The sequence below is a fragment of the Labeo rohita genome, chromosome 19 (assembly GCF_022985175.1).
Source record: "Labeo rohita strain BAU-BD-2019 chromosome 19, IGBB_LRoh.1.0, whole genome shotgun sequence".
NCBI classification, from domain to species: Eukaryota; Metazoa; Chordata; class Actinopteri; order Cypriniformes; family Cyprinidae; genus Labeo; species Labeo rohita.
The window spans coordinates 30,403,867-30,421,251 of NC_066887.1; the positions used below are offsets into that span (position 1 = coordinate 30,403,867).

At 40.1% G+C, this 17,385-nt stretch overlaps 1 protein-coding gene across 1 annotated transcript in view; it reads right to left on the reverse strand.

The window, feature by feature from the left end:
• Positions 1 to 13,246, reverse strand: part of cica (capicua transcriptional repressor a) — a 29,876-nt gene extending 16,630 nt beyond the window's left edge. The window contains exons 1-9 of the mRNA XM_051136414.1: positions 13,070 to 13,246; positions 6,665 to 10,391; positions 5,120 to 5,251; positions 4,871 to 5,024; positions 4,701 to 4,794; positions 4,273 to 4,455; positions 3,316 to 3,448; positions 2,915 to 3,202; positions 110 to 207 (exon numbers count right to left, since the gene is read on the reverse strand). Coding sequence (XP_050992371.1) covers positions 110 to 207; positions 2,915 to 3,202; positions 3,316 to 3,448; positions 4,273 to 4,455; positions 4,701 to 4,794; positions 4,871 to 5,024; positions 5,120 to 5,251; positions 6,665 to 10,220 — 4,638 coding nt within the window. The 5' untranslated portion in view covers positions 10,221 to 10,391; positions 13,070 to 13,246. The remainder of the gene's footprint in view (positions 1 to 109; positions 208 to 2,914; positions 3,203 to 3,315; positions 3,449 to 4,272; positions 4,456 to 4,700; positions 4,795 to 4,870; positions 5,025 to 5,119; positions 5,252 to 6,664; positions 10,392 to 13,069) is intronic.
• Between the last annotated feature and the right edge of the window lie 4,139 nt (positions 13,247 to 17,385).

Genomic DNA, 17,385 nt, shown 5'->3' on the forward strand with positions numbered 1-17,385 from the left:
GACCATGTATAACTTAACAAGAATTAGCAAAAAAAAATATAACTCAGCTATGTGGAACACACTGCTTGACATGTCATGCCAACCACCCATGTGACGTATTAAGTGTTACCTTGCTGTCAGCTTCGTCTGCATGGTCGTTTTCATCATCGCTGTCTGTCACTCTCTCTTTACACTTCAGGTCAATGGAGCCGTCTGCAAACGAGTCTTCTGTGGAGGAATCACACGTTAGCTGTGAGACCAGGGCTTGCAAATCTCACACTCACGGGACTGACAGCGCTGAGCAGTGAGGAGATTTTGCCTTTCCGAAATGAATTAATGATGTTTGGAGGGTGGTGCTGCATCAGAGAGCACAGAGCTCGTGGGAGACACAGACTCGAGAATCAGTCAGTACTGACTAATAATGAGAAAATCAGAATGGAACGCAAAACACTTGTAACACCAAAACCAAATCGCTGAACGATAATCATTTTATGTTCCACGTATAACAGCATTATCTACAGATCAGGGGGTTTTGGGGTCTTTTGTTTTTCACAGAGCAGAAAACACATATACAATCATAGAATCCACTCATAAAAATGGAATTTACCGCATAACGCAGAACATCACACAACTTGACTAAATTTAGATGAATACATCAAAAGTGGAGCTGTGCACAAATCCTGATATGAGATAGTGTCTGTGAATATTAAACCACGAAAAGACTGCTATTTAAATATGAAGTCTGCATATTCTGCTTGTCTGTAAATGAGTGGTGCGGTTTCATCTGCAACACTTGAGCATGTGTGACGCTCGTGTTGTTTTCAGAGTCTGTTGTCTCAGTTTTGCAGCAATTCGTTGGCTAAAAATGAATAGAACTTTTCAGATTTTCTTTGATTACATTTAAAAAGATTCATTAAACTGTTAAAGTTTTACTCAATAACTACACTGAACCACTTCAGCAATAAATTAGTAAAACACAGAATCCAAAAAAAGGAAAAAAAAAAAAAAAAAAAAAAAAAAAAAAAAAGACAACACAGAATTTCAGTAAAAATAAAACATTTTATAAGGCTCTAACAGTTTAAATAAGAGTAAATTAGTAAATTTGGTAACACTTTACAATAAAGTTTATTAGTTAACATTAGTTGACTACATTAGTTAATATGCACTAAAAATGAACAATACTTCCACTGCATTTATTAATATTAGTTACTACTAATTTCAGCATTTACTAATGCATTATTAAAATCACAAGTTGTGTTTGTTAACATTAGTTAATGCACTGTGAACTAATGTGAACTAAGTATGAACAACTGTATTTTTATTAACTAACATTAACAAAGATGAACAAATAGTGTAATAAATGTATTGTTCATTCATGTTAACAAATGACTCCTTGTTGTAAAGTGTTACTGTAAATTTTTAATTAATCAATAAATTATAAAAATGTTATGATTTATTTGATTAGAATTTTTTTTATTATTAAGATTTAATTTAACTATTAAAAACGTAATTAAGGAAGATTGGAAAACAGAATTTGGAAACAGGTCTCTTTCTATTGTTCAATTCTGAATAAATGATTAAATTGTTAAAATTGTGTGAATGCACAATTCTTAATTTTTATTTTATTTTTTTATCTCTTCTTCCTTGTTTAATTATTAGTACCAATAATTCATCCGTCTCCATACTTTTTTCAAATATGATGCTGTTTATCATTATTATCATTATTAATATATAAGACAACTGTATATTAATATTATTACTATTTTTATTATTCCTTTTCTTCTTCTTTCTCTCTTTTCTTTCTATATGTAGGCTGTGGAAAATGTTAGCAACAAATATTCTGTTTATTCATTATATATCTATCTTTACGTTGGATGTTTTCCTTTTTGTTGTTGCTGTTACTGTTGTTGTGGTTATTGTTTGTTCATTTTTCTGTAACTTATGTCATGCCTACTGTCATTTCTTAATGTGTCACATTTTCACATTATCAATTAAAAAAAAATCTATATATATTAAAATGCAATTAAACCATTAAATACAGAATGGAATGGAATTCTGGAAAAAATAAAGCAGATTTCATAGCAAAAGTGAGTTTTTTTCTTGGCTGTACTTTATAATAAAAAATATGCATATGCAAAATATGCCACCCACAATGATGGCAATTTGTAACCTGAATGTACAAGACCTTCTGTGTCATTCATTTCCAGTTATTTATAGTTGTACAAAACAGCTTGCTACAAAACTTGCATTTCTTATATTATTTTAAGGGAACCCTGGGTATTAAGACTTGTATGGCTTAATATAACATTAATTTAATGTCTTTTACTAAAATATGTTGTAGAAAACCCATGAAATATTTACATTATTTAAAAAATCCACATTGTTTTGTACAAATTTTGGACTATGGGGAGAGCTATTATTTTGATGATGTAAACTGGTTGCACTCAGTGAGCTACCAGCACTACCTGTTGCCATTTTTACTGCAACACAACTCTGAATACACAGCTCAGAAAATAAAATACTGATCTCCACTAGTCTTGATGTCTTTGAGGTTTTTAGTAGACCACAGCTACTGAAAGTGATTATAAACAGCAGAGACAAGAAACGTTAGATGCCATCCTGGCAGGATGTAAACATGCTGACGCTTGTTGTGATGCCGCAGCCACCGAAGGCGTTTCTTAGTGTGGATTTCACTCAATATCAGGGGGCGTTTAGACTCCTTGTGGGGAAAAATCAATGATACGGCTGTTGGTTGAAGCCTACGCTTATATTCATTGCCACTAGGGTTGGGTATCGAGATTTTGGAACCGGTCCTAAATTTCCAAGAACCGGGTATCCGACAAGACACATGCTTTTTGGTTCTGCTTAACACATTCACAGAAAATAGCTTACTTCTGTGTTGCAAAATAAGGTGTACATGATGCACGTGATTTACCTATGACATCATCATCGCCCTCTTCACAGATCACCATAGGCTCTTCATCACTGGTCACATCCTCACTCGGTCGTCGAGGGTGAAGAGGGTGACGGGATTGAAACAGTCCCACGTTGTCCAGTGTTCTCTCCTTCTCCCTCCTCTCCAGAGTATGCACAGCGCTCTGGGAAAAGGCGCGAGGCCGTTGAAGCTGTCCTCCTAGCGATACTCCGTGAGCGTCAGACCGAGGTGAAGTCCAGCTGGGCCCCGCTCCTTTCTGGTCTGCCCCCTGAGATGTGGAATGGGCCTCTGGAAAGACAAAGGAGGTTAATTCAACATCAGTTGTGTTTCACACTACTATGCACTCACAGTTTCACAAGACCAACAAACGCCCACGCATATAAACAAACTCCCACACGGACCTGTGCTTTCAGACACGCTGCGCTCGCGAGCTTCTTTGGCCCCTGGAGTTCCCCGGCCCTCAGACAGGGACTTCCTTCTGTCCTTGTTGCACCATTTCCAATCAGGGTGAGCCCGGAAATGAGCCTCCTTCACCTAAAAGAGAACAAGAGCAAGGTAAGAATGAAACTTACTTACTAATACAGTAACAGGATTTATAAATAATAACAACACTTAGATCATGCACACATTCTGATTTCTAATCATTTTAGATGCATTTATTGTAAATGCACATTTTTAATCTATGATCATTTCATTTAAAAAATTTGTAATCACTATAAAGTATTATTAAATTATGAATCATTAATTTTGATTACACTATACTACTGTTTAAAAGTTTGTGATATTTTTTTTTAAATAATATATTTAGCATAATTTTATTCATTACACATTAAATGTCAAATATTAGATTTTTATTTCAAATAAATGCTGTTCTTTTGAACTTTCTATACATCAAAAATGCTGAATAAAAATCATTGTTAACACAAAAATATTAAGTACTGTTTTTAACACTGATAATAATAAGAAGAAATGTTTGTTGAGCACCGAATTACCGTATTAAAATGATTTCTGAAGAAAGTAATGATGCTTAAAATTCAGCTTTGCAACACAGGAATAAATTACATTTCAAATTACAGCCAAATAAACAGTTAATGTTTTTTAAAAAAAAAAAAAAAATTGAATAGTAGTCCATATTGGCATTAAATGGACCATCAACCATCCTGCTTTCCAGAAATTTGCAACTACAGTACATACTGTATTCTGGCCACTGTAAAACTGATATCGGTCTATCGCTAATTCAAATGCAAAACCATGTTTTAACTCCACGTTATGTCGTAATTTCAAAGGAAAGACAACATACTGGCATTACATCTTCCTCTTATGCAGTATTTCATCATAATTCATAAGAATGACTGTACCTGGAAGGCAAGATCATGGTACTTCTGCTTCTCTTTGGGTCCCAGCGCGTACCACCACTCACCCAGTATTTTACTGACGGTACGGTTGTCCTGGTTAGGATGCCGCTGGTGAACCAGCGCACGGTGCCGCTTACTAAAAATCATAAACGCGTTCATTGGCCGTCTGATGTGGTCCTTTTCCCTCTTTGTGGTTTGACAGAGAAAGAGGAGAAATGATGAGTGTACATTTTCATAGCAGTTTTAAAAAAAGAAGGGAAACGAATGATTGCAGTGCTTAATGATCACAGCCTGAAACCCGTGACAAGTTTCCGGGGTAATTTTTCTGCCCTCGCTAAAAGTGAGATGCTGGCTGGGGCTGTCCGGTGCTACTTAAAGGAAACCAAGCAACTGATAAAATTAATTTTTGTATGGCACTTTTTTAAACTTACCTTCTTGTCACCTTCCTTTGGGAGTGCACTGAGAGATTGTGTGCGCCTTTTCACTGGGCTGGTGGATGGAGCGGAGTCTTGAGATGGAAAAAAACTGAAAAAGAGAAAATTACATTAAAAATATTGTATTGTTGTTATCGTCAGGAGGTGAGATGCAAACAGATACTTACAGGTCGTCAGCATCACTCTCGGTCTCGCTGTCACCTCCCTCTCTCTCCACGGGTGGGTCTTCGGCAGCAGGAGGCGGGCAAGACGGGGAACCTCTCTCTGGTGCTGGATGGTCAGTAGGTCCCTCAGTCACAAGGGCAACTCCACAGCGAGGTTCTGCGAGTACATTCAGTTTCACAACTTAAGCCAAACACTTCAATATGCTCTATATTCTGTTCAAATTGTCAAATTATAGTGTTCAATACTGTTACCTTTGCTCTGATTTACAAGTGTTTGGCCATCTGCAGGCTGCATGGACATTTTTGTTTGGCTGGTCTCCAAAAAAGGAACCAATGAATGCCACGCGAACACTGGCACAGAGCGGGGCTCCACGTTGGTCCAAACTAAATGCAGAAACAGACAAACCTATTATATGTTCACACGACTCCTTCGGTAAAACCTACAGCCTCTCTATTCTCTTAGGAAGGAACTGGTGAAAAAGCACCTTTCTGTGTAAGACTGAACCTGAATTAAAGCCATTCATGTACATATGTGTTTGTTGTATCTGTGATTGGTGAAACAAAGGAAGTGTGTAACTGTCCTGTGCATCTGTCATTCCAGTGAACTGTGTATCTCAGATTAAGTACTCATGAGAGTCAGGGCGGTCCAATCACCCTCTAGCCCTGCATGTCTGGGCAAGTTCCCATGTATCATTTCAGACATGCTGCAACTGTCTAAAGAAACACTGACCCTGAAAGCAAAATGCATTCTTTAGTACACACACCCAAACACACCTGCTGCTGACCAGCATACCAAAGTTACTCTGAGCCCCCCTTATTTTTACAGTTTGGCAGGAAATAGAAAGTGTTTGTTAGTGTCCTCCAGCTTACAAAACAATGTATTCTGGCCTGCACAATCAAAATAAATAAATAAATAATTTATATATATATATATATATATATATATATATATATATATTATACTACATGTTTAATGATTAAAAAAGAACACTGAAATTTACTTTTGTTACCCTGAGAAATCTAAACACAGTTTGTGACATTTTAAGATTTACTGTGAAACTCTAGAGACACATGTGAGATTCTTTAGGATAATATTTCATTTAATGAGTAGTTGATAAATAAAAGTATTTAAAAAATCATAGATTATATCTTCCCTAATAAAAAAAGTAATATATTTTAAATATATTAATTTCAAACTAAGCATAGTTCAAATCTATTAACATATTTACTGACATATCGCTCAAACTTACTGGTATAAAAATTAGAATTAAACTTTATTTGGAATACCACTTGTGCACAATGCACATTTCTTAATATTAAGCATAAAATGTGTTTTAATGTCAGGATTGTATGATCTTTGAATAATATTGGTCTTTAAATGCAAAATATTTCAAGTGTACCTAAGGTATACTTGCAACAGTTTCACTTTAGCACAATCAAATGTACTTACATACATCTTTAGTTGGATTTCAGCACTACTTCCTCACAATTAAAGTGCGTTAAGTACAAAATTAGTTGTTCCAATTTAGCAGAGTACATCAGTTTAGTGTACTAAAAGTTCCATTACAGCGTATTTTTATTAAGTACATTAATATGTATTTTAAATACATTTCAGTGTATTTACTTTTCACATATTTTATGCTGTTAAATTTTAAATCACAGTGTAGAAATAATAAAAAGTTAGCACATTCACATTTTTAATTATTTTACATACTGTGAACTGTGGTGGCTATAGCAATCAATAATTTACAAACGTTAGTGTTCTAATTGGTTTTATTCATCTTTCAGGTTTCTTACCAGTGCCAGGTCGTCCCATGATGATGTCTTTGCGAGGTGCAGGGTGAGGGGACTCGGCTGGCAGGATGAGAGGCAACAGAGCAGTGGGTGAAGGATGGCAAGCCACAGGCTGTGGGAGAGCACCACCTGCATCTGCAGGCCCACCTGACTTCCTCTCTTGCTCTTTACCTCCTGAGCCAGATAGTGCAAGGGCAGGTCCAGTGGTTGCATTAGAGGTGGACACATTCAAAGCGGCAGAGTTTGAATGGGCGGGATGTCCAGGAGCCACAGGTGTCAATGACTGAGAGGAAGTCACTAAGACTAAGGTGGGAGCAGGGTTGCGAAGGAGAACAGCTCCGTTGGTGGCAGCGCCATTAATGGGCACAGGGGCCTGGAGGCCCATGGCATGGTGAGGGGGCTGGCTGTGCTCCCTAGAGCGCGAGCTTGCTCTACGACTCAGGGGACCATCGCTGAATTTTGCCAGCGGCACATCAGGGTTACGAACAATAACGGGCGAATCGCGTAGGGGAACAATGCGACGTGAGCTAGGATCCTGTGGAAGGGGTGAGGGTGGCGTGGGAGAAACCAGCATAGGGGGCGGAGTGGACGCGGCAGAGGACGAGGGTCGACTTGTGACGCTCCTCTGTCGAGGGAATGAGAGAGATGAGGGGGTGGTAGGCTGGCTTTGGGGGGATAAAACCCTGAATGCTGCCGCGTTTAGGCTGAGGCCGGGGTCATTGAGTTGCGGATCAGATTTCGCATAGTCTGATGCGCTGGGCAGTGGGGGTGGCGGAGCATCCAGCTTGCGTTTACTAGGACTCATGGGTACAGTGAACGTCAGGTTGGTCTGAAAACTGGGCACGATGCCAGAGATGTGGCGCTCACGCTCTGTGCCGGGAGTGCCTGGGATTTTCGTGCCGCTGAGGTGGCGAGGGCGGCGAGGGGTTAGTGGTGCTGTGATAGGGCTGAAATTAGCTGGGCGGAAGCCAAATAGCGTGGGCGAGGGGGACGGCGCGGGTGAGAATGGCGACTGATTGGAAACAGGTGAGAATGAGGGCGTGCATGAGCGTGAGCTGCCAAGTGAGACCAGCATATTTGCAGCCTCGCACTCATCGAAGTCAAAGCGCGACATGTCGCGCGGCAGTTCTTGTGGTATAAGAGAAGTCATCACCAGACGTGGTCGAGAGTCCCCGCCACGGCTGCTTGCTTCGCTGCTGTCTCGTGAGTTGTCGTCCCAGTCATACTCGCTGCTGGTGCGTCCACCTAAGCGAAGGTCAGGTGTGAGAGTGCCTGTGCTACTAGCTCCACTCCTGTCTCGGCCAACCCCGCCTCCAGCTTCCATTTCTTTGGTGCGCATGGAGAGATGCCGAGAGCAGTATCCGCGCCTCTGCGACTCCTTCGAGCAGCCTTCGCGTGAGCAAAGTCTACGCCACTGCTTGCCGTTGAACTTCTTACGGATGCCTGTAGGAGTGCACACCACGTCGCCCTTCTTGTACTTCTGTTGAGCGGCCGTGAGGGGTGTGCGGGAACGTGACGAAGAGGATGAGGATCCAGAGCCCCCCCCTGATGCGCCGTGCGAGTTGGAGCTGGGGGTCTTGTCCAGGGAGCCTCGAGAAGAGTTTGGGGGCAAGGGAGGAAGCTGGGGCGTGGAGGAGATGACTGCCGCACCTGTGGCTGAATCCAAGCCCAGGAGCATAGGGGGGTGATTTGGGTGCGGAGCAAGGGGCAGGTGGGGTGCAATCGGGGTGCTGAGCCCTCTCACCACCGAAAGGTGAGGGCTGAGGTAGTTTGGTTTAGAAAGAATGGGCCGATGCTGAGAAGGAGGTCCCAGAGCTTTGCCTCCCATGGTGGTTATGCCACCATCCCTTAGCTGGCTAAGACAGCTGACTTCCAGGTCCACCCCATCTGGGGTGGACGAATGAAGAGGATGATGTTTTTGCCTCTCCCTCTCCCTTTCTCGATCTCGTTCCCTTTCTCTCTCTAAGTGCCTATGCAAGTCTCTTTCCTGATCCTTCTCTCTGTGATGTTCCCAGTCTCTATTTGGGGCTACGCTGAACACAGATGTGATGGCAGTGTTGACGGCAGAAGACGAAGAATGGGGTGAGGTGAAAGGTACAGTCACAGGATGCAACAAACCCTGAACTTCGAACGCTGGCCTAGTCAGTCGGACCACCTCCTGCTCCACTTCCATGTCCTCTCTTTCCTCCCACTCTCGTTCTCTTACCCTCCTACCATCAATCCCTGGCTCTGCTGGCTGGGGCGGCTCTAGGTCCCAAGGAGGAACGAGGAGGCGGAGATTTTGTCGTGAGACCCAAATGGCCTGAGCCCTTCCATCGTCCTCTACACCTCTCCTTTCCTTTCTCTCATCAGATAGATCATCCCGTAGCTGAACACGGTATGGGAAGGACACAGCTGGGTGTTGATCTACTTGAGTGACTATACCTTCTCTGTACCACTGTTGCCCTCCCCCACTGCCCTCGTCACCTCCGTAGGGGACGCATACTCGTGTGCCTATAGCCACCGGAGCCACACCAGGAGGTGACGCATCTAGAATAAGGTCAATAGAATCAGTAGCCACTCGGAAAGGGTACTTGCATATGGTCTTTTCTCCATTTAGCTGCACCTCCACAATCCCATGCTCCTCGCTAACTCTCCGCACAACTCCAGTGCGAAACACTACCGAGATTTCCCGGCCCCGATCGTGAGGCCATCCTTCCCCTAATCTGGGACCCTGCCGGGCCAGAACTCTCTGATTTTTGAGACCTTTGGCGAGGACTCCGGCTAAACCAGATGACAGGCTGTCCTGCGAGGACGTTGAAGTGCTATGTGCTTGTGGCTTTTGGGAGTTGGAGTGAGAATCGCGTCTTGAAGCTGTCACTTCCAGGTCGGCCGAGTGTTCGCTGGCTGTGTCGGTTGAGGAGCAACGCTGTGGGCTGGATGCGCTCATCCCATCCCTCTCTCCGCACTCACCTGCAGTTCTACCTGTAGGCCCAGTTACACTGTTGTGTCCGTACCCGGTGCTGCTGTCCTCAGCCAGCTGGCTTTGACCGTGTAGGTCCATGTGTGCAGCAGAGGCAGCTGGGCCCTGGCTAACACCACTTCCGTTATGAGAGCTGCTGCTGCTCTGTGGGGGTGTGCTGGGAGTGCTGGCGTTGCCATGGTTTCCGGCACAGTGCTCCGAGGTGTACTTCTTCTTGGGCACGCGGGCCTTAAAAGTGGCCGTCTTGCGGTTAGACGAAGGGTTGGGGCTATTGCTCGCACTGGTCGTGCTACTGTTGCTGTCACTCTGTGTTCCACCAGACTTGGAGCTCCCGGGGCATTCCTCCACTTTCCCGAAATCCACTGCTATTCTGAGGAGCCCCTCCTTTTCCGGAGAGCCGCTTCTTCTCAGTGGCCCTTCCTGTGATGAGTCAGAATTTGAGGAGATATGTCTCTTGGGAGAGGTAGGTGAAACTTGGGGCTTTTCCTCGACTTCTCTCTTCTCTTCCTGTGGGCTACTGTCAGCTGTCCTTCTCTTAACTCCTTTGGCGCGAGTGGATGGGGGCGAGCGCCTTTCTTGCTTTTTAATGGGCTTCATCTTTTCTTGCTCTGAGAGAGTCTCTAATCCTCCTGATTTCCTGCGAGTCCCAGCCTATCGATATCTTCCACTCTGTTTCCCTCTTGCATCCCGCCCCTTCTCTGTCTTTTTCTTCTGCTCTTGTCCAAGCCTCTTCCTGTTTGCGCTGTCCTTTCCTTCTTAAATTAGAGCCTGCAATGAAACACAGCACATGAGATGGATCAGTTTGTAATGCAGCACTACAATTCTCATATAGAGAATTGGGAGTACAGAATACGGTAATAAAAAACAAGTTAGTGCACAAAGTAAAGTTGTAAGTTCACTGCCTAATCTCATCAAAACATCTTCATAAGTGTGAAACTATATAACATAGCCTTAGAAAGTGGATATAACACAACTTAATACAAGAAAATTTGACAACGACAGAACACAAAGAAAAATGCTTGCCCAGACAAGTCACACACACTTTGGTTTTTTGGCTGGATCAGAGGAGGCGGGGGAATTCCTTGTTCAGTGGTATTTCTGTGACTGTAAGGCTCTCTCTCTCGCTCGCTCTTTCAAATGACCTTTTTGCATTCGTTACAGAGGCAATCCACCCCTACAGTCCTCACTTCCTGTCACAGCACTACAACCTCTCAATGTACAACACCATCCTTACACATCACTACTTACACATTCTTTCCTCCTACCAAAACACCCTTTTCTTCACCATCCAGTGCGAATTGTGTTTAAAGCCCATTTAAAACCCACAGACATGTTATCAACATTAATGTTTGCATAAATACATTTACACACTTATGCTACAACCCAGTTTAAATACACCCTGCAGAGTACAAATAATTCAGTGTAGTCAAATGACAATTAATTTAAGCTTTGAATATCTCAAAAACTGCATGCAGGGTTTATGACTATAAATTACGACTGACTGGTTTTTATTAAATTATGGATGCACATCTAAAATATATTACAGTTAAAGGTTGGAACATGAATGACCTCTTTTGATAGCCAATGCAGGCTGGAATTGACGAAGATGTAACTGATCAGTTTAGGTCCGCAATGCAAAACTGTCCCATTCTTGTGAGCAGAAACCACAGTAACCACATTGCCATTTGCACTGTATGACAAGTTTGCAGGCAATATGCAAATCTAAGATATGCAATATATTACCTTCAGCAAGAAAATTGTATCATAAAACAGTTTACCAAGACATGCTAAGACTTTTATTGCCTGGTCATGTAGGTGAGTAAACTTTTTGGGTTACTAAATTATTCCAATGCATACAAGATAACACAATGTGTTAATAATGAAAGGTTCTGTTTAAGAGGGCACCCAATAGTACCCCCTGTTTGGATTTTATAGGTCACTTTTTTACTCAATGTTTCCTTGCGGATTGCATGCTCATCGCATAAATTACATTTGAAAATATATTCAAATAGAAAACAGTTTTTTAATAGTACAAATATTTTAATAAAATTCTATTGTTTTTGCCGTACTTTGAATCAAATAAATGCAGGCTTGGTGAGCAGAGATTTCTTAAAAAAAAAAAAAAAACATTAAAAATCTTACTGTTCAAAAACTTTTGACTGGTCTAGCTGTGCTTTCTAAAATGCCATATGTAAAATAAACATATTTTATCTGTTTCTAAACTACAGGTATTAAAAATTACTGTTAATATAATTTTAAAATATGTTTTAGAATGTCATAAGTAGTAGTAACTGTCGGCTATGCATGACACTGTATCATGTGATGTCAACATGGCAACGCCCATAAGGTGGCGACCCGCTTAACATAGGAAATGTATATAACTTTAATGATTTTTGTAACTCAAACCGTAGAGCATGACGCCAGCAACATCAAGGTTATGGGTTTGATTCCCAGGGATTAATGAACTGGTGAAATGCGATATAAGAAACGACATAAGTCAATAAAAAATTAAAAACTATATTTCTGTGTTTTTGAACTGGCAAAAAATAACTTTATTTGCAATGCACTAAATAGCCATTTAACTTTCTCGGCCTGCCCACTGCACTCAGTGACCTCTCAAATAATTCTAACAACCCAATCTCATAATGACTCGCCAAATGCATGATAAAAAAATGTTCCCATGCAACAGCAAGACTCCAAATAAACACAAATGCCCTGAAACAAAGTAAAAGGCCTGTTTCCCATCAACAATGGTGCTGCTGTCGTCGACTTGCGAAAGTTTTGCTGAGTAGTACACCGCCGTATCTGTGTCAAGCGCTTTTATTGGTCGTAGTGCCCTACTCTACGCTTACAACCACCTACGACACAGTCGAGTGGCGTAGGCCTCCTCCATAACACAAGGCCGCAGAGCAGTTTCCCGTCTCCCTAAGGCTTCTGAATCGAGGGCGACGGTGTCCATAATATTAAATATGAGAAAACAAACAAACAATCCTTTTCAAATACGTGCGCCTATAGGCTGTAAATACGAAAACATCCGAGTTAAATGTATTGAATGCAACTGAAAATATATTATTATAATATAGCCAAGTTTAAGTAACAAAACAATCGCTTTATGTTTACGTAAAAAAAACTATGGATAGAAGCAGTGACAGTTCCTGAAAGGTGAACGAATACACAAAAGCAGTTTGTTGAAGCTGTAGCTGTTGTGTCACACAAATATTTTCAGGAAAAAAAGTTTTTAGGCTGACTGTGCACCTCCACCCCTCCCTTTGAATGTGTGTGTGTATGTTAAAATGCTTACTCCGCCATTTTATACAATCCACTAAGGAAAAAATATACAACTGACAACGGAACCTTGTAGATGGATCCGCGACGTAAAGGCAAAACACAGCATTAAATATATAGGCAGATGACTGCAGTACTGCAGATGAAAGGTTTCAACTCACCCCGTGAATATTTACACTGCCGTCGAAATGGTGTCGATGCGAAAACGAAGCCTATAAAACCACGGAATCCCCGAGAAAGCTTTTGCAAAGAGTGTTTTCTTCCGCAAATGAGAAAAAGTCCAGCCGTTGAGGTTCCAGGGTACTCTACAGTCGCAAAATGGTGAATGAAGCACTAAGCCTTGACAACCAGCGCCCTCGACCAATCAGCGTTCACAAAAGGGTACAGTAGCCTGTCAGTATTCGGGTAGCGGTGATGTGGGCGGGGCCATCTGTCAAAGCCCCGTTGATCGACAGGACGCTCGGACCAATCGCGCTATGGGAAAACAAGAAACAGCTGGTCGATCCTGAAACTGCATCAGCCAATGGGATTCAAAGGGAGGGGCAGCCGATGGGAGTAGGTGGGCAAAAACGAGAATATTAACAATTTGTGATTTCAATATACGCTTGTAGTCAGCTTGACCAAAGCGTTATTGCACAGAAATGCGATATAAAACAGAAAATATTGTTAATATATATGTTAACAAAATAAATAAACAAACTTTCAGCAGGGCATTCATGAATTTAAAGACCGCATACCAATTCAACAAACGACAGAACGCGTAGTATATATCTTTAAAAGATCTTAACATGTTTAAAAACCTTTAGAAGATGCCAAATAAATCACTCGTGAAGACTGAAGTAGTTATCTGTTTTTAATCGTTGCATGTATTTACATCGAAATCTAAACTAGCACAAACATATTTACACTTGCAAATAAGAAACTGGAAAATCCCACTAAAACTGGTGGGTGTGTTTTAAATGCGATTTTCCAACAGGGATGACATTAATTTAAATAATAAACGGGAAGGAAACTCATTTCCAAGCCTGGGTACGTTTCACCTAATTTGGCATTCATAAAACAATTACGCAAAATTAAACCAGACACAACAACTCCTGTTTTATTTTACACATTCTATACCTTTACGAATCCAACCAATCGCGGAGCTCGTTCAGACTACTTATGACGTCAGCGGGAGTCTTGAGCCCGCCTTCCACCGGCAGCGTCATCAAATCGACGTGTGATTGGTCAAGCTGCAGGGGTCTCCAGACCAATGACCAAGCCATGTGATGAGCTCATTATGCCTGTTGCCATCACTGCAACCAAACAGGAAGGGTTGAGAGTAAATTAGTCCAAATGAGGAATTAAAATGCACTGCCACGGAGTGTAGCAGATATAGGCTTCTGCATTGCAAATTCACTTTTAATGTGATTTTATCATTGTGGGTGGCCTCCTCTGAGCCACGTCTGAATAAATGTGCGACTTCAACGAATACAAATGCTTGTGTGTGTAACTGCATACTATGGAGATGATCAGTTTATGCATCACGGCTCAGCTGGACCGTCACGCACTCTGCATGCAATTATGACATGCAATGGAAAATTGCATAACTCGTACACTCACACAAACACACACTTATGCACTCAGTCATCCACACAGAGACAGTAATCTCTTAGTACACGCCACACCCTGCTCTGTTGTTCTGTTAAAGCTGCCTCGAAGTTCTGGCAAGGGTTGATGTTCGATACAGATACGTGAGCCTTTGTGTGTCTTGTGGAAGGTTAACATTTAACTACGAGAAGAAAAAGTTATGTCAGTGCTCAAAGGCCAGTTTCACCCTGACCTATAAAACAAAGTGAAAACGAAAGGGAAAGGCAGGCCAAAATGTAGCATGCTCAGTCATAATGAGACTTTCGGGTTGACTCGATACACACTTTGATAGGGGATATTGTGAAGCACAAAGAAAGGCTACGAGGCCTTCAGAATAAAAGGGGCCAATTTGAGTTTTTGACTCAAACAGTGAGGAAACAAACAACCGCTATGGCCTGACTTACACACAAACACTCAAAGATGTTTACAAGAAGCTCAGAGTCTGAAAGCGAGGGGACGTTTTTAAACATTAATACATCATTTAAAAAAAAAAAAAAATCACATATAACCTGACCCTACAGTAAACTTTCTTGAGCACCAAAGCAGTGCTTTTAAAATGAAAATCACGTTAATGCAATTATGCATGTATTCACTACAAGTCAAAAGTTTTTGAACAGTAAGATTATTAATCTTTTTTTAAAAGTCTCTTCTGCTCAGCAAGCCTGCATTTATTTGATTAAGAGTACAGTAAAAACAGTACAATTTTGAAATATTTTTACTATTTAAAAGAACTGTTTTCTATTTGAATATATTTGAAAATGTAATTTATTCCTGTGATTTTAAGCTGAATTTTTGGCATCATTACTCAAGTCACATGATCCTTCAGAAATCATTCTGATATTCTAATTTGCTGCTTGAAAAACATTTATTATTATTATTATTATGTTGAAAACAGCGGAGTAGAATTTTTTTCAGGTTTCTTTGATGAATAGAAAGTTCAGAAGAACAGCATTTATCTGAAATAGAAATCTTTTGTAACATTTTAAATGATTTTATCATCACTTTTAATCAATTTAAAGCATCCTTGATTAACAAAAGTCTTTTTTATTAAAAAAAAAAGATATTGACTCCAAGCTTTTGAATGATAAAGTGTATAATGTTACAAAAGCCTTTTATTTCAGATAAATGCTGATCTTTGGATATTTCTATTTATCAAAGAATCAGAAAAAGAATAAAAATTACTAAACTGTTCTAAATATTGATAATAATAATATTAATAATAATAACTGAAGCCGGAATTAATAATGCTGAAAATTTAGCTTTGATCATAGGAATAAATTACATATTAAAATCTTTTGCTGTACTTTGAATCAAATAAATGCAGAGCATGGTGAGCAGAATATAATTCTTTAAAAAAACATTAAAAATCTCAAAAACTTTTGACTGGTAGTGCATATACTTTTAATATATACATAAATAAAACTAAATTATTTACATAATTAAAAAACAAATATTTATAACAATATATAACATGAAATATTTATATATTTATTTATTTACATAATCCTCTATACAACTGCATTACCTCCTTTGTATTTTCTGTTTCTTTTCTTCAGATACATTTAGAGAAATTCAAAAGCCATTCAGTGTCAATCAATCAAGCCAAATGTCACAGATACACACTGCCTCCTCAAAACACACAAACAATCACAATCACAGACAAATTAGGCCCTCTTGTTACAACCAACCACTGGTTCATAGTGCCTGATTTTCCAGCAAAACTTAACCTTTGACCTTCCCTTACCAGGTCAACGAGCCCTCACAGCAAGCGCCCAGCCTCCGCTGTCAATCAAAGAGTGTGTGACCCCGACTCCCCAACCCCCAGCCCTTTTGTAAAACATTTTATTTCAGGGTAAAAAAAAAAAATCAGACTTTAAAATAACCTGGAAATGTGTGATATTACATATTTTGAGTGTGTTTTATGTGTTAACATACATTATCAAACACATAATTGTGGCTTTTAGCTATTGAAACACTAATATGACTCACATCAGAATTTATAAATTGTTTAATACCTGAAAAATAACTGTATTTTGGTGATTTAATCACTTTGAATTTCTTCCATATCTATGAACTCGTATTTAAACTTTAAATTGGCCATTTAAAAAACATTTGGAGTAAACCCAAGACAAATTCGCTTTCTAGGTTGGCCTACATACTGACATCAGTACTGAACTTCTATGAAAGATAAGGCTTCATTTATAATCAGAGAAGACTGTACGTTAGTTTAACCCTCTATGGTACCGTGTTGCCTCTAGGCAACACAACCTATTTTTGTTTTTTTAAATAAAATGAGCGACCCATTTAATGAATCAGTGCTATTTTAGTAAATAAGTCGTCGAATACTAACAAATGAAATTGCAAAAAAGTGGTCACATGACACATAGGGGTCTATTTTGTACCCTCTTTCAGGACATGTGCACATGTCACATGACTCCATATTTTGTCAAGAGAAAGGTGCCATTTTCATCAATTTTCATTCATATAATTGCCAAAAAATATGAATCACCTTCACTGATTAGTAAAGAAGTATTTTCAAAAACTTTTCATAATATATCATCAAATATATAATAGGAAATTACAAAAAAACTGCACGTTGCCTCAAGGCAACATTGTACCGTAATGGAATCACATATGGCCATACCAGGCTTATAGCATAGCATACATGTATATATTTGTAAAAATGTGCATTTTTGCATGATATTGTAATGCATTTATAAGAATTCTAATTCATATACAATATCTACACATATTCTGTTAAAAGAAAGTGCTTCCTCAGCTTTCACAAGCAGTGAGGAGTCATTAGTGAGGAAGGAGATTTTACATGCATGTGCTTGTGTGTGTATGT